The following is a 23189-nucleotide window of genomic DNA, read 5'->3' as shown; positions in this document are numbered from 1 at the left end:
GAATGCAGTGTGCCCGTGCTTTGTCCTGCCTACCCTGCCTGCCCGCCTGTCTCTCTGTGTGATTATGCAATACACATTGTGGATAGACAAGCTGGCAATTTATGGCTCTCCCTTGCCGTGAAAATATATCCAATACACACCATGGTCTCTCTGGCATTATCGGTTCAATATTCAAGTCCATGCTGAGATCCTATGAGATATTTCAGATGGTGACTTTGTTCAACTTTTTGCACAGAAGTAAAGTAATGTATCTGTCCAAAGGGCCTACAAAAATAGCACAGCAGTGATCTAAATCCATTATCTTCCTGTATTTCGCCTCAGTTAGTTGGCTGATAGAATAACAGTTAAGTTTTCTCACTCTGACTCACATAATCAATTATCCAGTGAATGATGATGCATTGTCACATGCATTCTAAATGATGGAGTTTCACTGGTCCCACTCTACATTCATGTTAAAACCTGTTTGGGATAGGGGGCAGCATTTTCACGGTCGAATGAAAAGCATGCCCAGAGTAAACTGCCTGCTACTCAGGCCCAGAGGCTAATATATGAGTATTACTATTAGATTTGGATAGAAAACACTTTGAATGATGTCTGTGAGTATAACAGAACTCTTTTGGCTGGCGAAAACCTGAGAAAAATCCAACCAGGAAGTGGAAATCTGAGGATTGTAGTTGTTTAACTCTTGGCCTATCGAATACAGTGTCTATGGGGTCAAATTGCACTTCCTAAGGCCTCCACTAGATGTCAACAGTCTTTAGAACCTTGTTTGATGCTTCTACTGAACGTGCGTGGCCAGCTCGTGGCACTCTGCCAGACCACTGACTCAAAGAGCCTTCATTCCCCCCGAATGAGGGCTCTTTGAGTCAGTGGTCTGGCAGAGTGCCACGAGCTGGCCACGCACGTTCACGTGAGAGTTAGCTTGAGTACCATTGCATTTCTGAAGACAAAGGAATTCTCCGGTTGGAACATTTTTGAGCGCCGTACTCAGATTATTGCATGGTTTGCTTTTACCGTAAAGTTTTTTTAAATCTGACACAGTGGTTGCATAAAAGGAGAAGTATATCTTTAATTCTGTGAATAACACTTTTATCACTTTTATCAATGTTTATTTTAAGTATTTCTGTAAATTGATGTGGCTCTGCAAAAATCACCAGATGTTTTGGAAGCAAAACATTACTGAACGTGACGCGCCAATGTAAACTGAGATTTGTGGATATAAATATGCACTTTATCGAACAAAACATACATGTATTGTGTAACATGAAGTCCTATGAGTGTCATCTGATGAAGATCATCAAAGGTTAGTGATTCATTCTATTTATATTTCTGCTTTTTGTGACTCCTCTCTTTGCTTGTAAAAATGGCTGTGTGTGTTTTGTGACTGGGCTCTGACCTAACATAGTCATATGTTGTGCTTTCGCTGTAAAGCCTTTTTGAAATTGGACACGATGTGTAGATTAACAAGAAGTTTATCTTTCATTTGGTGTATTGCACTTGTTAATGTATGAAAGTTACATATTTTGAAAAAATATTTTTGAATTTCGCGTGCTGCCCTTTCAGCGGAATGTTGTTGAGGGGTGAAGCTAGTGGAACCAGTGACATCTAAACTCATTGCTTGATGATGCAACAGGACATCGCCTTGTCTCTAGACAGAGTGAAACATGGGCGAACTACAGGATGTAGGATGTTAATTAGACCTACACACAGACAGTTAATTAGGTACACCACCCCTATCACAAAAATGGATCTCTCCTACAGACAGTGAGTCACGTGGCCATGGCTTGCTATATAAGCATGCAGACAGGCATCGAGTCATTCAGTTACTGTTTGATTGGACGTTATAATGGGCAAAACGAGTGACCTAAGCAGTTTCTGTGTGGAATAATCGTCGGTGTCAGGCACGCCGGATCCAGTATCTCAGAAACGGCTGCCCCTCCTGGGCCTTTCACTCCTGACAGTGTCTAGGGTTTACTGAGAATCGTGCAACAAACAAGAAACATCCAGTCAGCAGCAGTCCTGTGGGTGAAAACAGCTTGTTCATGAGAGAGGTCAAAGTAGAATGGCAAGAATCGTCCAAGCTAACGGACGGGCCACAAACAGATAAATAACGGCGAAGTACAACATTGGTGTGCAGAAAGGAATCTTGGAACGCACATCTCGTCGAGCCTCGTCACAGATGGGCTATTGCAGCAGACGACAACACCGGGTCCCACTCCTATCAGCTAATAACAAGAAGAAGATGCTCCAGTGAGCACACAATCACCAACACAGGACAATTGAGGAGTGGAAAAACATTGCCTGGTCCGACAAATCCTGGTTCCTGTGGCATCATGCTGATGGCAGAGTCAGGATTTGGCATAAGCAGCATGAGTCAATGAAACCATCTGGCCTGGTGTCAACAGTACAGGCTGGTGGCGGAGGCGTACTGCCGTCCAATCTGCAGCAACTGCGTGATGCCGTCGCATCAGCATGGACTAACATCCCTGTGAAATATTTCTGACTTGTTGAATCCACGCCCCGATGAATTCAAGCTGTTATGGGGGGTCCAACCCAGTACCTAGATGAGTCTACCTAATAAACTGTCCACTGAGTGTATATTGTCACAGCAAAATAATCCTGCAGCAAAAGGATTTGAACATTTAGTCCATAATGTTGCTTGATTGGTGGTTAGGCTATTAGCTGGACAAAAGTAGGCTGCATGAAATGTGTTTTCAGTGAATTGATGTAAATCACAAAGCTCATCGGCATTTCCTGTGCTGCAGGAAAATTCTCAGCAACAAAAGAGTCAAATTAAGATCCTGCATCTGTATTGGCTATACTCTCTAAGAATGTTAGTGAATGCTGGACAATGTCCTTATGGTATCAATGGTATCGTTAGTGCTGAATAACTCACAGCAATGATGTGTCTCCTATGTCTAATGTCGTCCAAGTGTGTAGACTTCAGAGTGTGTGTTAAGTCTTACACAGTAACCCATTAGCTGGCCGTCCCTTCCCAGTAGAGGTGAGAAATTACAGCATTCCCAGAGGATAGGAAAGCACACTTCACAGCATCTTAGCCACATAATTAATTTACACTGTCATTTTAGGAAAGCCTCATGAGACTGACACAAGTCCTGCTGAGACTAATGTTGTCCTATTTAGGACACCTTCAAATTAATTTAGAAGTCGGCAAAAGTGGTGCTACCCACAGACCGGCTTATAACGAAGAATATTATATGTTTACTTCTAACCTGTGGTGATACAAGGTGTTGTGCTGACAAGAGTTGAGTTGTTTGTCTCATTAAACTGCCTGTTTAACAATCCGTAGCTGTCAATGCTATCATTCAAATCGAATCAAACTTTATTATAAGTGCATCTAAACAATAGGCTTAACAGTAGGCTTCACAGTAAAGTAGACAATTCCCAGATCTCTCCAATGTTATGGGTATTTCAAATCAAATAATTGTATTTGTCACGTACACATTGTTAGCAGATGTTAATGCGAGTGTAGCGAAATGCTTGTGCATTTTAGTTTACTAGATCTTACTTGATTTTAAAATGTGTACTTTAGAGAGGATATATTTTGACAAAGTATACTAAATAAACTGAAGCCTAATTTTCACAACCAATTTGACCCCCCGATCATAGCAATCCATCATGTTAAGCTTAGAGGATCAATGAGCAGAACAACCTGTACTGTGTGTTAGAGTTAGCAGGCTCTTAGCGTGATATTTTGATTAATGATTCTGTCAATTTAGACGGAAAAACAAAAAAAAGCTTGAATGTTCTTCGCAACTATGTCACTTAAATCAACTATGACCATCTGCTTTAACAAACAAGAACAGATAGATAGATACATTAATGAATACATTTAGGAAAAGTTAAAAATGTGTGGAAAACAAGTCGCTGGCTTCTATGCCAGCGGAGGTGGTGGAGGAATTGTAGCTCATAAACCCACGACATCATAGGTCAAACGGCACAAAGGACATACATATTCCACTTCATTTTTCACGACATGCTTTGACAGATAATGGCAACCCACCTAACAATTATTTATAGTGCATTCGGAAAGTATTCAGGCCCCTTGACTTTTTCCACATCTTGTTACGTTACAGCCTTATTCTAAAATATATATTATTATTTTTATCAAAACACAATACCCCAGGTTTTTAAAATTGTTTTCAAATGTATTAAAAATGAAAAAACATTTACATAAGTATTCGGATCCTCAAATCAAATCAAATTTTATTTGTCACATACACATGGTTAGCAGATGTTAATGTGAGTGTAGCGAAATGCTTGTGCTTCTAGTTCCGACAATGCAGTAATAACCAACAAGTAATCTAACTAACAATTCCTAATCTACTGTCTTATACACAGTGTAAGGGGATAAAGAATATGTACATAAGGATATATGAATGAGTGATGGTACAGAGCAGCATAGGCAAGATACAGTAGATGGTATCGAGTACAGTATATACATGTGAGATGACTATGTAAACAAAGTGGCATTGTTAAAGTGGCTAGTGATACATGTATTACATAAGGATGCAGTCGATGATATAGAGTACAGTATATACGTATGCATATGAGATGAATAATGTAGGGTAAGTAACATTATATAAGGTAGCATTGTTTAAAGTGGCTAGTGATATATTTACATCATTTCCCATCAATTCCCATTATTAAAGTGGCTGGAGTTGAGTCAGTGTCAGTGTGTTGGCAGCAGCCACTCAATGTTAGTGGTGGCTGTTGAACAGTCTGATGGCCTTGAGATAGAAGCTGTTTTTCAGTCTCTCGGTCCCAGCTTTGATGCACCTGTACTGACCTCGCCTTCTGGATGATAGCGGGGTGAACAGGCAGTGGCTCGGTGGTAGATGTCCTTGATGATCTTTATGGCCTTCCTGTAACATCGGGTGGTGTAGGTGTCCTGGAGGGCAGGTAGTTTGCCCCCGATGATGCGTTGTGCAGACCTCACTACCCTCTGGAGAGCCTTACGGTTGAGGGCGGAGCAGTTGCCGTACCAGGCGGTGATACAGCCCGCCAGGATGCTCTCGATTGTTCATCTGTAGAAGTTTGTGAGTGCTTTTGGTGACAAGCCGAATTTCTTCAGCCTCCTGAGGTTGAAGAGGCGCTGCTGCGCCTTCTTCACGATGCTGTCTGTGTGAGTGGACCAATTCAGTTTGTCTGTGATGTGTATGCCGAGGAACTTAAAACTTGCTACTCTCTCCACTACTGTTCCATCGATGTGGATAGGGGGGTGTTCCCTCTGCTGTTTCCTGAAGTCCACAATCATCTCCTTAGTTTTGTTGACGTTGAGTGTGAGGTTATTTTCCTGACACCACACTCCGAGGGCCATCACCTCCTCCCTGTAGGCCGTCTCGTCGTTGTTGGTAATCAAGCCTACCACTGTTGTGTCGTCCGCAAACTTGATAATTGAGTTGGAGGCGTGCGTGGCCACGCAGTCGTGGGTGAACAGGGAGTACAGGAGAGGGCTCAGAACGCACCCTTGTGGGGCCCCAGTGTTGAGGATCAGCGGGGAGGAGATGTTACCTACCCTCACCACCTGGGGGCGGCCCGTCAGGAAGTCCAGTACCCAGTTGCACAGGGCGGGGTCGAGACCCAGGGTCTCGAGCTTGATGACGAGCTTGGAATGTACTATGGTGTTGAATGCCGAGCTGTAGTCGATGAACAGCATTCTCACATAGGTATTCCTCTTGTCCAGATGGGTTAGGGCAGTGTGCAGTGTGGTTGAGATTGCATCGTCTGTGGACCTATTTGAGCGGTAAGCAAATTGGAGTGGGTCTAGGGTGTCAGGTAGGGTGGAGGTGATATGGTCCTTGACTAGTCTCTCAAAGCACTTCATGATGACGGAAGTGAGTGCTACGGGGCGGTAGTCGTTTAGCTCAGTTACCTTAGCTTTCTTTGGAACAGGAACGATGGTGGTCCTCTTGAAGCATGTGGGAACAACAGACTGGTATAGGGATTGATTGAATATGTCCGTAAACACACCAGCCAGCTGGTCTGTGCATGCTCTGAGGGCGCGGCTGGGGATGCCGGGCCTTATATGCGTCGCGGAAGTTAGAGTAACAGTGATCCAAGGTTTTTCCGCCCCTGGTTGCGCAATCGATATGCTGATACAATTTAGGGAGTCTTGTTTTCAGATTAGCCTTGTTAAAATCCCCAACAACGATGAATGCAGCCTCCGGATAAACGGTTTCCAGTTTGCAAAGAGTTAAATAAAGTTCGTTCAGAGCCATCGATGTGTCTGCTTGGGGGGGGGATATATACGGCTGTGATTATAATCGAAGAGAATTCTCTTGGTAGGTAATGCGGTCTACATTTGATTGTGAGGAGTTCTAAATCAGGTGAACAGAAGGATTTGAGTTCCTGTATGTTTCTTTCATCGCACCATGCCTCGTTAGCCATAAGGCATACACCCCCACCCCTCTTCTTACCAGAAAGGTGTTTGTTTCTGTCGGCGCGATGCGTGGAGAAACCCGTTGGCTGCACCGCATCGGATAGCGTCTCTCCAGTGAGCCATGTTTCCGTGAAGCACAGAACGTTACAGTCGCTGATGTCCCTCTGGAATGCTACCCATGCTCGGATTTCATCAACCTTGTTGTCAAGAGACTGGACATTGGCAAGAAGAATGCTAGGAAGTGGGGCACGATGTGCCCGTCTCCGTAGTCTGACCAGAAGACCGCTCCGTTTCCCTCTTTTTCGGAGTCGTTTTTTGGGGTCGCTGCATGCGATCCATTCCGTTGTCCTGTTTGTAAGGCAGAACACAGGATCCGCGTCGCAAAAAACATATTCTTGGTCGTACTGATGGTGAGTTGACGCTGTTCTTATATACAGTAGTTCTTCTCGGCTGTATGTAATGAAACCTAAGATGACCTGGGGTACTAATGTAAGAAATAACACGTAAAAAAACAAAAAAACTGCATAGTTTCCTAGGAACGCGAAGCGAGGCGGCCATCTCTGTCGGCGCCGGATCCTTTACTCAGTACTTTGTTGAAGCACCTTTGGCAGCGATTACAGCCTTGAGTCTTCCTGGGTATGACTAATCGTATTACTGCCACACCGGAGGTCACAAGTCAAGAGGGCTGTCACATTCCACGTGACCGTTTAGTCACAGTAAATAGGCTTCCCCAAGTTCTGATGCTGCTCATGGTTATTAGTAGCCTACCAAACTTGCTAACTGCCTGGTATTCTGCACTCTATTGTCCATCTATCACTCTGACAACAATGCTAATGTCATCGAAAATGTTATTTTATTGTTTTTAGAATATGGCTGTAACGTAAATGTGGAACATGTGAAGGGGTCTGAATACTTTCGGAATGCACTTTAAATTGACAAATGATTGTCTGCCTTTATTTTCAGCAACCTAACGGCCACTGTTTTGTTAGTCACAAAAGTCAATAACTTTAATTATAGTGTTATAAAATGTGCACCTGAAGTGCCTTTCACATGTTTCTTTTGACTGAGAGAATGAGAGAAATTGAGAATGTACGTTGTCAATTCATATACAAAATCAAATGTGTTTTTTCATGTCTAAATGGCAATTCAAATGTTGTCATAGCGTTTATTCTGTGGAATTCCATATACAGCTATAGTCGGACGTTTACATACACCTTAGCCAAATACATTTAAATTCAGTTTCACAATTGCTGACATTTAATCCTAGTAAAAATTCCCAGTCTTGGGTCTGTTAGGACCACCACTTTATTTTAAGAATGTTAAATGTCAGAATAATAGTAGAGAGAATTATTTATTTCAGCTTTTATTTCTTTCATCACATTCCCAGTGGGTCAGAAGTTTACATACACTCAATTAGTATTTGGTATCATTGCCTTTAAATTGTCAAACGTTTTGGGTAGCATTCCACAAGCTTCCCACAATAAGTTGGGTGAATTTTGGCCCATTCCTCCTGACAGAGCTGGTGTAACTGAGTCGAGTTTGTAGGCCTCCTTGTTCGCACACGCTTTTTCAGTTCTGCCCACAAACTTTCTACAGGATTGAGGTCAGGGTTTTGTGATGGCCACTCCAATACCTTGACTTTGTTGTCCTTAAGCCATTTTGCCACAACTTTGGAAGTATGCTTGGGATCGTTGTCCATTTGGAAGACCCATTTGCGACCAAGCTTTAACTTCCTGACTGATGTCTTGAGATGGCACCGCAGAAGGGGCTGACGGAGCGGTCTTCTGGTCAGGCTCCATAGACGCGTACATCGCTCCTGAGTATTTCTACTCACCAATGTCCAGTCTCTTGACAACAAGGTAGACGAAATTCGAGCAAGGGGGGCTGTACTGACGGGATGCCGGTACAGCCGGCTAGGTATGCCTAGCGTCCTCAGAGCATGCGCAGACCAGCTGGCTGGTGTGTTTACGGACATATTCAATCAATCCCTATCCCCCTATCCCAATCTGCTGCCTACCAGAGAGACATCAGAGATTGTAACATTCTCTGTTTTACGGAAACATTGCTCACAGTCGGTATAGTCCCCCAGTTTCTTCAAGCATCGCACAGACAGAAACAAAACATCTCTCTGGTAAGAAGAAGGGCTGGGCTGTATGCCTTATGATTAACGAGTAGTGGTGTAATCATAACAACATACAGAAACTAAAGTCCTGTAGTTCACCTGACCTAGAATTCCTTACAATCAAATGCCGACCACATAATCTCCCAAGATAATTATTTTCGATTATAATCATAGCCATGTATATCTCCCACCAAGCAGACACCTCAACAGCCCTGAAAGAACTTCATTGGACTCTATGTAAACTGTAAACCACATATCCTGAGGCTGCATTTATTGTAGCTGGGAATTTTAACAAGGCTAATCTGAAAACAAGGCTCCCTAAATTTTAGCAGCACATCAAATGTGCGACCCGGGCTCTAAAAATTCTGGATCATTGCTACTTTAACGCGATGCATACAAAGCACTCCCTCGACTCCATTTTGTTGCTCCCAGCCTATAGACAGAAACTAAAACAGGAAACGCCTGTGCTCAGGTCTGTTCAACGCTGGTCCCACCAATCTGATTCAACGCTTCAAGATGGTTTCGATCACGTGTACTGGGATATGTTTCCGGATAGCCTTAGACAACAACATTGATGTATATGCTGATTCGGTGAACAAGTTTATTAGGAAGAGCAACGGTCATGTTGTAACCACGGCTCACTATTAAAACATTCCCCAACATGAAACCGTGGATGGATGGCAGCATTCCTGCAAAACTGAAAGCGCGAACCAATGCTATTAATCATGGCAAGGGGACCAGAAATACAAAACAGAAATACCAGACAGTGTAGCTATTCCCTCCGCAAGGCAATCAAACAAGCTAGTATAGAGACAAAGTAGAGTCGCAATTCAACGGCTCAGACACGAGACGTATGTGGCAGGGTCTACAGTCAATCACGGATTACCTAAAGAAAAGCAGCCCCATCGTGGACACCGACGTCTATGAGGACAATACAGTGCCACTGACACGGCCCGCTACAAAAACCTGTGGCCTCTCCTTCACAGCAGCAAATGTGAATAAAACATTTTACACATGTTAACCCTCGCAAGGCTGCCGGCCCAGACGGCATCCCTAACCGTCACCTCCAACCTACCTGTCACCCTAGACCCACTCCAATTTGCTTAGCACCCCAATAGGTCAACAGACGACGCAATCACAATCACACTGTACACTGCCCTAACCCATCTGTACAAGAAGAATACCTACGTAAGAATGCTGTTCAATGATTACAGCTCAGCATTTAACACCATAGTATCTTCCAAACTCGTCATTAAGCTCGAGACCCTGGGACTGACCCCGGGTCTCGACCCCCCCGTGCAACTGGGTCTGGGTCTTTGACGGGCCGCACCCAGGTGGTGAAGGTAGGAAACAACATCTCCACCCCGCTGATTCTCAACACTCGGGCCCCACAAGGGTGCATTCCCAGCCCTCTCCTGTACTCCCTGTTCAACGATGATTGCGTTGCCATGCACGCCTTCAACTCAACTCAATCATCAAGTTTGCAGAGGGAACACCCCCTTATCCACATCGACGGGACAGTAGTGGAGAAGGTGAAACGTTTTAAGTTCCTCGGCGTACACATCACGGACGAACTGAATTGGTCCACCCACACAGACAGTGTGGTGAAGAAGGCGTGACAGCACCTCTTCAACCTCAGGAGTCTGAAGAAATTTGGCTTGTCACCAAAAACACACAAACCTTTACAGATGAACAATCGAGAGCATCCTGTCGGGCTGTATCACCGCCAGATAGAGCAACTGCTCCGCCCACAACCGTAAGGCTCTCCAGAGGGTCTTGAGGTCTGCACAACGCATCACCGGGGGCAAACTACCTGCCCTCCAGGACATCTACAGCACCTGATGTCACAAAAAGGCCAAAAAGATCATCAAGGACAACAACTCCCCGAGCCACTGCCTGTTCACCCCGCTTTCATCCAGAAGGCGAGGTCAGTACAGGTGCATCAAAGCTGGGACCGAGAGACTGAAAAACAGCTTCCATCTCAAGGCCAACAGACTGTTAAACAGTCATCGCTGACAACATACTGACTCAAATCTCTAGCCACTTCAATAATTAAAAATTGGATGTAATAAATGTATCACTAGTCACTTTAAAAAAATGTCACTGTATATAACGTATACATACCTTACATTACTCATCACATATGAATATTCTGTACTCTGTACCATGTACTGCATCTTGCCTACAACGTTCGGCCATCGCTCATCCATATATGTATATGTACATATTCTTATTCATTCCTTTACACTTGTGTGTATAAGGTAATTGTTGTGATATTGTTAGATATTACTGCACGGTCGGAAGTAGAAGCATAAGCATTTAGCTACACTCACATTAGCAGATGTTAACCATGTGTATGTGACCAATAACATTTGATTTGACATGTTGCTTCAATATATGATTTGACATGTTGCTTCAATATATCCACATAATTTTCCCTCCTCATGTTGCCAGCTATTTTGTGAAGTGCACCAGTCCCTCCTGCAGCAAAGCACCCCCACATCATGATGCTGCCACCCCCGTGCTTCATGGTTGGGATGGTGTTCTTCGGCTTGCAAGCCTCCCCCTTTTTCCTCCAAACATAACGATGGTCATTATGGCCAAACAGTTCTATTTTTGTTTCATCAGCCTTTTCTCCAAAAAGTATGATCTTTGTCCCCATGTGCAGTTGCAAACCGTAGTCTGGCTTTTTATGGTGGTTTTGGAGCAGTGGCTTCTTCCTTGCTTAGCGGTCGTTCAGGTGATGTCGATATAGGACTCGTCTTACTGTGGATATATATACTTTTGTACGCGTTTCCTCCAGCATCTTCACAAGGTCCTTTTTGCTGTTGTTCTGGGATTGATTTGCACTTTTCCCACCAAAGTACGTTCATCTCTAGGAGACAGAATATGTCTCCTTCCTCAGCATTATGACGGCTGCGTGGGCCCATGGTGTTTATACTTGTTCATCTGTACAAACAATAGTTCGCGTGGTACCTTCAGGCGTTTGGAAATTGTTCCCAAGGATGAACCAGACTTGTGGAGGTCTACAATTTATTTTCTGAAGCCTTGGCTGATTTCTTTCGATTTTCTCATGATGTCAAGCAAAGAGGCATTGAGTTTGAAGGTAGGCCTTGAAATACATCAACAGGTACAACTCCAATTGACTCAAATGATGTCAATTAGCCTATCAGAAGCTTCTGAAACCATGAATTTGGAATGGAATTTTCGAAGCTGTTTAAAGGCACTGTCAACTTAGTGTATGTAAACTTCTGACCCACTGGAATTGTGATACAGTGAATAAGTGAAATAATCTGTCTGTAAACAATTGTTGGAAAAATTACTTGTGTCATGCACAAAGTAGATGTCCTAACCGACTTGCCAAAACTATAGTTTGTTAACAAGAAATTTGTGGAGTGGTTGAAAAATGAGTTTTAATGACACCAAACTAAGTGTATGTAAACTTCTGACTTCAACTGTGGACTATTCTACACTGTGTGATTGAGAAAAGGATGAATACTATGAACATGTATCTTACTGTGTCAAACACATTTCTGAGTAAACGCACACCTGGGAATTCCACACCTTGTCTTTTGAAAATGTCTTAATTAGATGTTTCTGTACATTTGAGACGATGTTATTTCAAGGCTCATTATCTTACAAATAACAGAGAGCAAAATATTGTGCTCCAATTTCACGGAGCTGTCAACAATAATGAATTGCGTTGAGTATGCAACATTGATGAGAACGCTTTGTAAATCCACCTGCAAGTCTATAGCATTATTTTACAGAAATTAACAAGAGAAAGATTAACAAGATTTAATAGGATCATATTAATCTGCCCTCTCATACATGTAATGAAAAGCTTCCTGCAAGGACCATATAGACGGCTTGAGTACAAAACAATATAATACATCATAGTTATATGATGTATTAGGGACAGATCACAATTTATTGGGGATGAGGGGTGGTCCAAAATAAGGGAGGGTTGCTTTGAGGAGGGTTGTGTTTTTTTTAATTATTGGGTACAGGGGAGGGTAGTGTTTTTTTCCTTCCGGTTAACATTTGTCCTTTTGCAGATTTTACTATATAAAATTTATTCTATCCCAGCCACATTTCCTCATCTTCTTGCATGCGCCTCCCCTATATCAAGGTGTTTTGGTACTTCCCCTCATGCACTACACTTTTCAGTCAGCTAACTTTTACTATACCACAGGTCAGTATAGTCTACCAGTCTGACTGTCTGTCTATCCTGCCCTCTATCCACAATTTATAGTGACAATAGTGGTAAGTTGATCGTTTGCCAAGATCTGCAATAGTCTAACTATTAATCATATCGCACATAAAAGCATTCAAAGCTGCATCAAATTTCTTAACTAGTAAGATGGTGGCCTTCTCCATTGGCACCATCTTTTCATCTTTAAATGACAAGAGAACAGGGCTGTGACGGTCATGGAATTTAAGATGACGGTGATTGGTAAGACAAATGACTACGTCGCTGGAGGTTCCGAACCGCCGACCGTCGCTGGAGGTTCCGGACCATGGACCGTCGCCGGAAGCTCTGGACTGTGAAACGTCGCCATAAGCTCTGGACTGGGAACTGTCGCCAGAAGATTGGTGCGTGGGGCCGGCACTGGTGGTACCGGGCTGGTGGCACGCACCTCAGGACGAGCGTGAGGAGCAGGCACAGGACGTACTGGATTGAGGAGGCACTCTGGAGGCCTGATGTGTGGGGCCGGTACAGGTGGCACCGGGTTGGTGACACGCACCTAAGGTCGAGTGCGGGGAGGAGGCACAGGACGCACTGAAGGTCTGGAGCGTAGAGCTGTTACAACGCACCCTGGACAAATGACCACCTTCTCACGGCAAGTGTGGGAAGCTGGCACAGGACGCAATGGTGCATGAATCGTTTACCTTTGATGATCTTCGAATGTTTTCACTCACAAGACTCCCAGTTACACAACAAATGTTCCATTTGTTCCATAAAGATGATTTTTATATCCAAAATACCTCTGTGTGTTTGTCGCGTTATGTTCAGAAATCCACAGGAAAGAGCGGTCACGACAACGCAGACGAAAATTCCAAATAGTTTCCATTATGTCCAAAGAAACATGTCAAACATTTTTTATAATCAATCCTCAGGTTGTTTTTAAAATATATAATCGATAATATATCAACCGCAAATCTTTTTCACAGTAGTAGAGGGAAAGGAAATGGCTGTCCGAATTCTGTTGCCTAAGCAAAACTCATGTGACCACTTGACGCGATGTTATCGTTCTGGCTAATTTTTCAAAATAAAAGCCTGAAACTATGTCTGAAGACTGTTGACACCTTGAGGAAGCAATAGGAAAAGGAATCTGGTTCAGATCCCTTTAAATCCAGCAAAGGGAGGCTATGGAACATGGAGTTTTCAAAATAGAAGCCACTTCCTGTTTCCATTTTCCTCTGGGTTTCGCCTGCAATATCAGTTCTGTTATATCACAGACAATATTTTGACAGTTTTGGAAACTTTAGAGTGTTTTCTATCCAATACTAATAATAATATGCATATATTAGCAACATACTGAGGAGCTGGCCGTTTACAATGGGCACCTTTTCATCCAAGCTACTCTATACTGCCCCTGCAGCCATATGAAGTCAAGACTATTGGAAAGCATTCCAGGTGAAGCTGGTTGAATGAGTAGGTGTCCAAACTTTTGACTGATACTATATATATATATAAAACACTTACATTTTCTCCTCTCCTTCACTCCTGACTAGAGGTTTACCGATTAATTGGGATGGCTGATTAATTAGGGCAGATTTCAAGTTTTCATAACAATCGGTAATCATCATTTTTGGACACCGATCATGGCTGATTACATTGCACTCCACAAGGAGACTGCGTGGCAGGCTGACTTCCTGTTATGCGAGTGCCGCAAGGAGCCAAGGTAAGGTGCTAGCTAGCATTAAACGTATCTTATAAAAAACAATCAATCTTAACATAATCACTAGTCAACTGCACATGGTTAATAATATTACTAGTTTATCTAGCTTGTCCTGTGTTGCATACATTCGATGAGGTGCCTGTTAATTTATCATTGAATCACAACCTCCTTCGCCAAACGGGTGATTTAACAAGCGCATTCACGAAAACAAGGCACTGTTGTTGCACCAATGTGTACCTAACCATAAGCATCAATGCCTTTCTTAAAATCAATACAAAAGTCTAAGAGTATGGTGAGTCGCCACCGCGGACAGATGCCCACCCAGACCCTCCCCAATAGGTTCAGGTTTTGCGGCCGGAGTCCGCACCTTGGGGGAGGGGGGGGGGGTACTGTCACACCCTGACCATAGTTTGCTTTGTATGTTTCTATGTTTTGTTTGGTCAGGGTGTGATATGAGTGGGCATTCTATGTTGGATGTCTTGTTTGTCTATTTCTAAGTCTGGCCTGATATGGTTCTCAATCAGAGGAAGGTGTTAGTCATTGTCTCTAATTGGGAACCATATTTAGGTAGCCTGTTTGGTGTTGGGTTTTGTGGGTGATTGTTCCTGTCTCTGTGTTAGTTTGCACCAGTATAGGCTGTTTAGGTTCTCGTTACATTTATTGTTTTTGTACTGTTCGTGTTATTTTTTCATTACCAGAGACAGAGAGTTCTTCATCGGGCTGTGAATTGCTATTGCGCTTGCACTGTTTATGAAGCTGGTTGATTTGATTAAGTTTGACAAGGACATGACCTGCTCTGGGCTGTGACAGAGAAAGTGCACTAATAGGAATGATACTGTATGAACAGATCACACAGATTTAGCTTGATCAGTGGTTCTACCAAAATATGACCATATTGTATACATTTCTGAATACATCTCATTCGAAAAAAGGGGTCCAGTAGTTGAAATCATGCTGAATGAGTAGTTGAATTCATGTTTATCACAGATATTTAAAATATATACAGTTGAAGTCAGAGGTTTACATACACTTAGGTTGGAGTAATTAAAACTTGTTATTCAACCACTCCAAAAATTCTTGTTAATAAACTATAGTTTTGGCAAGTCGGTTAGGAAGTCTACTTTGTGCATGACACAAGTAATTTTTCCTACAATTGTTAACAGACAGATTATTTCAATTATAATTCACTGTATCACAATTCCAATGGGTCAGAAGTGTACATACACTATGTTGACGGTGCCTTTAAACAGCTTACAAAATTCTAGAATATTATGTCATTGTATAAGAAGCTTCTGATGGATGCATTTCTGTGGATGCATTTCAAGGCCTACCTTCAAACTTAGTGCCTCTTTGCTTGACATCATGGGAAAATCAAAAGAAACCAGCAGAGACCTCAGAAAATAAATTGTAGACCTCCACAAGTCTTGTTCATCCTTGGGAGCAATTTCCACTCCTGAAGGTACCATGTTCATCTGTACAAACAATAGTTTGCAAGTATAAACACCATGGGACCACGTAGCTGTCATACCGCTCAGGAAGGAGACGTGTTCTGTCTCCTAGAGATGACCGTACTTTGGTGGGAAAAGTGCAAATCAATCCCAGAAAAACAGCTAAGTACCTTGTGAAGATGCTGGACGAAACAGGTACAAAATTATCTATATCCACAGTAAAACAAGTCCTATATCGCCATAACCTAAAAGACTGCTCAGCAAGGAAGAAGCCACTGCTCCAAAACCACCATAAAAAAAGACAGACTACGGTTTGCAACTGCACATGGGGACAAAGATTGTACTTTTTGGAGAAATGTCCTCTGGTCTGAGGAAACAAAAATAGAACGGTTAGCCATAATGACCATCGTTATGTTTGGGGGGAAAAGGGGGAGGCTTGCAAGCTAAAGAACACCATCCCAAACGTGAAGCGCCGGCGTGGCAGCATCATGATGTGGGGGTGCTTTGCTGCAGGAGGGACTGGTGACCTTCACAAAATGGATGGCATTATGAGGCAGGAAAATTATGTGGATATATTGAAGCAACATCTCAAGATATCAGTCAGGAAGTTATAGCTTGGTTGCAAATGGTGCTTCCAAATGGACAATGACAGCAAGCATACTTCCAAAGTTGTGACAAAATGGCTTAAGGACAGTCAAGTCAAGGTATTTGGAGTGGCCATCACAAAGCCCTGACCTCAAACCTATAGAAAATGTGTTGGCAGAACTGAAAAAGTGTGTGCAGGCAAGTAGGCCTACAAACCTGACTCTGTTACACCAGCTTAGTCAGGAGAAATTGGCCAAAATTCACCCAACTTATTGTGGGAAGCTTTTGGAAGGCTACCTAAAACATTTGATACAATTTAAAGGCAATGCTACCAAATACTAATTGAGTGTATGTAAACTTCTGACCCATGGGAATGTGATGAAAGAAATAAAAGCTGAAATAAATTATTCTCTCTAATATTATTTCAACACTTCACATTTTTTAAATAAATGGTGATCCTAACTGACCTAAAACAGGGTATTTTTACTAAGATGAAATGGCAGGAATTGTGAAAATCTGAGTTTAAATGTACTTGGTGTATGTAAACGTAATATATAATACATGAGGGACTATGGGTGAGTGGACACCATTTTCTACATTGAAGAATAATATTGAAGATATCACCAATTTGAAATAACACATCTGTAATTACGTATGGAATCATGATCGTGGAACACAAGAAGAGGAGGGCCAAACAGGCCTCCATTAATATCGACGGGGCTGTAGTGGAGCGGGTCGAGAGTTTCAAGTTCCATGGTGTCCATATCACCAAACTATCATGGTCCAAACATACCAAGTTAGTCGTGAAGAGGGCACAACAAAACCTTTTCCCCCTCAGGAGACTGAAAAGATTTGGCATGGGTCCCCAGATGCTCAAAAGGTTCCACAGCTGCACCATTGAGGGCATCCTGACCGGTTACATCACCGCCTGGTATGGCAACTGCTCGGCATCTGACCATAAGGCGCTACAGAGGGTAGTGGGAACGGCCCAGTACATCACTGGGGCCTAGCTTCCTGCCATCCAGGACCTATATAATAGGCGGTGTCAGAGGAAAGCCCATAAAATTGTCAGAGACTCCAGTCACCCAAGTCATAGATGCTTTTTCTGCTACCGCACGGCAAGCGGTACCGGAGCACCAGGTCTCGGACCAAAAGGCTCCTCAACAGCTTCTACCCCCAAGCCATAAGACTGCTGAACAAATAATGAAATCTCCATAACCAAAAAAAGTGTTAAACAAATCAACATATGATGACAGCTTTGCACACTCTTGGCATTCTCTCAACCAACTTCAACAGTCTTGAAGTAGTTCCACATATGCTGAGCACTTGTTGGCTGATTTTCCTTCACTCTGCAGTCCAACTCATCCCAAACCATCTCAACTGGGTTGATGTCGGGTGATTGTGAAGGCCAAGTCTTCTGATGTAGCACTACATCACTCTGCTTCTTGGACAAATAGTCCTTAAAAAGCCAGGTGTGTTGGGTCATTGTCCTGTTGAAAAACAAATGATAGTCCTACTAAGCGCAATCCAGCAAAGCACCCCCATACCATCACATCTCTTCAACCATGCTTCACGATGGGAACCACACTTGCGGAGATCATCCATTCACCTACTCTGCGTCTCACAAAGACATGGCGGTTGTAACTAAAAATCTCAAATTTGGATTAATCAGACCAAAGGACAGATTTCCACCGGTCTAATGAACATTGCTCATGTTTCTTGGCCCAAGAAAGTCTCTTCTTATTATTGGTAGCCTATAATAGTGGTTTCTTTGCAGAAATTTGACAATGAAGGCCTGATTCACGCAGGCTCAAACGCATTAAGGAAAGAAATTCCACAAATGAACTTTTAACAAGTTACAGATGTTAATTTAAATGCTTTCTAGGTGACTACCTCATGAAGCTGGTTGAGAGAATGCCAAGAGTTGCAAAGCTGTCATCAAGAGAAAGGGTGGCTACTTTGAAGAATCTCAAATTGAACATTTGTTTAACTCTTTTTTTGGTTACTGCATGATTCCCTATGTGTTATTTCATAGATTTGATGTCTTCAGTATTATTATTAAATGTAGAACATAGCACAAATAACAAAAAATCCTTGAATGTATAGATCTGCTCAAACTTTTGACTGGTACTGTATGTAAAATGTGTTTGTAGTTTGAAGGTTAACATCCAAAAATCAATAAGCATCGTTGCAGGGTCATATAAATAATCCAACAAATTGCCTAGAGTACTATCGAAATGGACCCTTCAATAGCACAACACCAGATGCCCACATGGAGTTCTGGTTGACATCTCATTTGAGTGACAGCACCTCCTACACAGCAGTGGTCTCCTGATGTCATCGCCCAGGGGGGTGCAGTGCCCCCTATAGGTCCTGTGATGCCACCGTGGAACAGATGGAGTGTTAGTCATGCGGGATTGCTAGTGACTCTCACTCTCGGGGGGTAGGGGCCACCAGAAAACATCTGCATTACTACCGGCCCTGGCTATGCTGCATCTTCACCCAGTGCAAGCTTTCTCAATAAGCGTAATTCAAAGTCCACAGATGCAGAGAAGTGATAGTCTGGCATCCCATAGTGACATAGCTAAATGGCTCTGAGACCACCATCCATGGGGGAAGCACAGTCCATACGCGCCCCTTCCCAAATGTTCAACAAACGCGGCTCCACATACTCGTCTCCTATTAATGTTTAAGTGTTGATGTCTGGAGAAATTGATTGAGAATTCCAAAAGTAAGCTATGAAAACCAACGTCCAATATTGTAGAACACTGCTGTTGGTACACATTTTGGATAGATGCTTTAGTCTCTTACATCACCTCGGAGTGAGTTAGCTCACTTTTGAGTGCTAGATAGACTCCTACTGACAAACAATGCTAATGAACTTGGAGGGAGCAGTGAGGTCACCCCCAATACAGTATTGGTGCCATTGTTGTATGAATAAACATTGATACACCCCTGCATTGTAACCGTTTCAGCTTGTGCATTGACTTTCAGAAGGGAGTTTGTGTGCACAGGCGTGGGATCTTAATTTCTCCAGTGTTAGTGCAGGTTAAATGTATGTATTTAAATCATGAAGCGCATCTGAGGTGCAGGAAAATTGTCAGCAACAAAAGAGTGATTAAATTAAGATCATGCATTTGTATGTTTGTGATTGCATGAAGAAGTAGGTACAATGTGGCATATGAGGCTAGTTTTGATAATGTAATATACTACATTGGGCTAATCCTGAAAGATATTACCTGCAAAACTTTCAGAAATTAGGAATTTTACTTTAGTAATATATCAATACCAGAAGTAAATCCCCCCCATTTGTAATACTAGACACGCTTCCCCTGAACATCAATGAAACACACTCTGTCTCCGTTGATTAACATGTCAAAGTCCCTCACAGACGCTGCATTTCTAGCTGCGACAGAAACCAATTATCCAGACCTTGAAGTCATGGATTGAAAAGTGTTGCCGTTACCTTGGAGAATATAGGCAGCTCCTTTGACATGGTCCCAGAAATATCAATATTAATTTTATTGGCTCGGATCAAAACGGGATATGACAGTTAAGTATTTGAGGCGGCAGTTCATATGAGAGACGTATAATTCACCCGACAACCTCGATCCAACTGAAGCATCATCACAACAAACCCAAAAGACAGTACAGTACATCTCTCTTAGCATTCCTAATACATGCAACATGTAATCTGCATATCACTGGTATTCTGCATTATATGCTGTTGCCAATGCAAGCTTTTCTTCGCATCAATTTCTGTCAACATCAGATACGTTTTGGCAACACTGTGGGAGCTTGGTAGACAACTGAGCAATGATCACATTGAACTAAGACCAAAGTGTCTGAACCGACTTTCCTCCACTGTGTTTCACCTGAATCTTTTCCAACAGCTTTGACAGTGACAGACCACTTCTCAGGGGAGAGAAAGAGAAGGCGAGGGGGAGAGAGAAAGGCAGTGTGTGATTGTCAAACGTAGCTCACCCGGTAAAACTCTGTTGCTACAGTGCATCACTTCGCTACAACAGCCAGCGAGCGGGAGATGGAGCAAAAGAGATGGAGAAGTCTTACCTGGGAACACGAGCAGCGCAAACACCCACGGCAGGATGAGGAGATACATGGAATTATACATTCTTCTAATTTAATCAGTTGACACCGATGGACACTTATGTTTCTTCACTCTCTTCTGTATTATTGTTTTTCTTTCAACAGGAATGCAGTCAACAGTGCTGTTTTGCGCTCCTTCACAATTCTCAAATGTTTCAGCTTTTCCTTCGACTGGTGTTCTCTATGCTGAAGGTTATTTAAATCCAGTGCAGGTTGTGGCAGCATGCAGCAACTGACTCCTCATTCAGTATTCACACACATACGCAGGGACCAATGCTCTGAAAGCCAAGGGAGAGGGGTGGTCCAACTCTGCTCCACTCTCATTGGTCAAGGCTTTTGGCTGTCAGTCAGACCCAGCCATTGCTCTGCTCTTGTACTATTGGAACATGAGAAGTTCCACATACTTGGACTTATATCAAGGTTGGAACATCTGGAAGTAATCAGCCTCGATGCCAACTATACAAAACGTAACGTTATGACTATAACTACTATTCCCTGGAGATGGGAAATGAGGTACAACATGCTTTCTTGACTTTGGTTGAAGGATCACACCAGACAGGGCCAATACAATTCGAACTAGGCTTGAAGCCCTGCCTTCCACATGTGATAAGCGTGAGCCTCTGATTCATTCCTTCAATTTAATACCACTATTCACCGAGCCTCAGGGAGCAGAGGTTATAGTCATAACGTTACGTTCCCTTTTCGTCAGTCAACTTCGGTACAACATACTATGAGGAAATATAATCACGCCCCAAGCCGACCCCAAAGGATATTAAATTAAATGTCCCATTGAGACCTTGGGATTATAAAGGTTCTATCTGAAATTTTTGTAAAAATTAGTTAGTCAAATATAATTTATATTTAGGTAGTTCTGCATATCTCTGGGAAGTTAGAGTTGAAAAAAAATATTATTTTAAGTGAGTAAAATAATTACAACTAGACATTACGATCTACATAAACCCATTTAAACTTGGCACTATAAGGTTCTATCTGCAATCCAATCACAAGCCTGAACAAATACAGAACACGTCTTTGCCATCTCCCTCTAAGCGATGGTCTAGGCTAGCCTAGCCAGTAATAATGGCAGGCAAGCAAAAAACAAAACCGTCAAATCTTAAAGTAAATAATGTCACACTGTTGTTCAGTGATGACAATAATTCTTCTGATGATCATAATAATAATGTATTTGATGATGTGCTCTGACTTCAGCTAAAGTTAGCTGGCTGGCTAGCTAACTAATGTTATGTCATGCGTTGGGATTCATTGTTTAGCTAGCTAGCTATCTAGCTACATTTCTTAACAAAAGATTCTCGTCTTAGAGTGCCGAAGCGCATAATATCTGATGCATTTTTGAACGCTCAACACCCATTGAATATGTCCGGCAACAAAGCGTAATTCAATTGTTGCCAGCAGCACAGTTACAGTCACTAATGCTCTGCATTACATGAAAAAAGCCTAACCAGCTCTGCTAGGGTTAGTAAAATGGTCAGAGTGGGGTGTTCTCTCATTAGGTGTCTGGAAGTAGCTAGCCAATGTGTGCCAGTTAGCTTGGGTGCTTGCCTGTAGATGTGAGGTCAGAGCTTTCAGAACAACCCTACTTATTGGCCAGAGAGTCCAGTGTGAACTCTGAACGTGAAACCACAGAGCGATAGGGTGAGTAATGTTCAGTGAGCTGTTCTCTCTCTTAGATGTCTGGAAGTAGCTGGCAAGTACAGAACGGTTGGATCAACCCTTAAAGAGATGGATGGGGCTGAGTTTTAAGAGGGTGTTAACAATGCTGAATGGGTGTAGACAAAGAAGGCTTCTCCAGTAGTAGTACCAAAATATTGAAAGACTGTTTTTCTCAAACGTGAGTTTACAAGTTGATCAACTTTCAAAGCTGTATTACTTTCCCATTTTTCCTAAAATGCAGTGTATGATATACAATTTTCTACCTCTGAGTCTCTACTTTTAACCAATGGAAAACACAGAAATTCAAATGTTGCTACATAAGACCGAATCCATGTGGTGTGTCACGCTCTTAAGAAGCAAAAGGAGGAGGTGAAAAAAGGGAAATATTTCAAAGCTGAGGACTTGTAGGACGTAGCCATGACTTTCGGAGCAAGACCATATTTGGATGCAACATCACCTTACCGTCGCCCGGGGGGAACTAAGTGCAGGAAAGGTGTATGGCTAACGAGTGGAGGTCCCTAACACATTTAACCGAGGCCAAAGCCAGGGAGGTTTTGTAGGAGAGGATCTTCAGATGCACCAACTCAAGAGGCTCAAAGGGGGCCAGACACAGTGCCTCCAAAACCAGCGCCAAGTCTCATGTGTGCGCAATAGGTTTAGAGACCGGTTTGAGACGACGTACATCTTTCAGGAACTGCACAACCTGGGAGTAGGCCCCTGGTGTGGCTCAGTCAATTCAATTATAGCCCTCATGGCAGAAATGTGTTAAGGAGGGTCCGAAGCCACCTCTGTGCCAGATATCTACCTCTCCTATATCTGGGCAACCACCAATGGATGTAGTCTGCACTCCTGAAGAAGAAGGCCATCCTGAGTCCTGAGTTGAAGCAACTGGGAACATGCATTGTCCGAAGTGAGAGCAAATTGTCTGACAAACACCACATTAGCTC

General features: G+C 42.8%; 1 protein-coding gene across 1 annotated transcript in view; it reads right to left on the bottom strand.

Moving 5' to 3' along the window:
* The window catches only part of LOC135548731 (opioid-binding protein/cell adhesion molecule-like), a 455048-nt gene extending 434243 nt beyond the window's left edge, over positions 1 to 20805 (bottom strand). The window contains exon 1 of the mRNA XM_064978601.1: positions 20536 to 20805. Coding sequence (XP_064834673.1) covers positions 20536 to 20596 — 61 coding nt within the window. The 5' untranslated portion in view covers positions 20597 to 20805. The remainder of the gene's footprint in view (positions 1 to 20535) is intronic.
* Positions 20806 to 23189: the final 2384 nt, after the last annotated feature.

The sequence above is a fragment of the Oncorhynchus masou genome, chromosome 11 (assembly GCF_036934945.1).
Source record: "Oncorhynchus masou masou isolate Uvic2021 chromosome 11, UVic_Omas_1.1, whole genome shotgun sequence".
Taxonomy (NCBI): Eukaryota; Metazoa; Chordata; class Actinopteri; order Salmoniformes; family Salmonidae; genus Oncorhynchus; species Oncorhynchus masou.
Note: the sequence above shows the minus strand (reverse complement) of the source record. Positions and strands in the feature narration are given on the sequence as shown.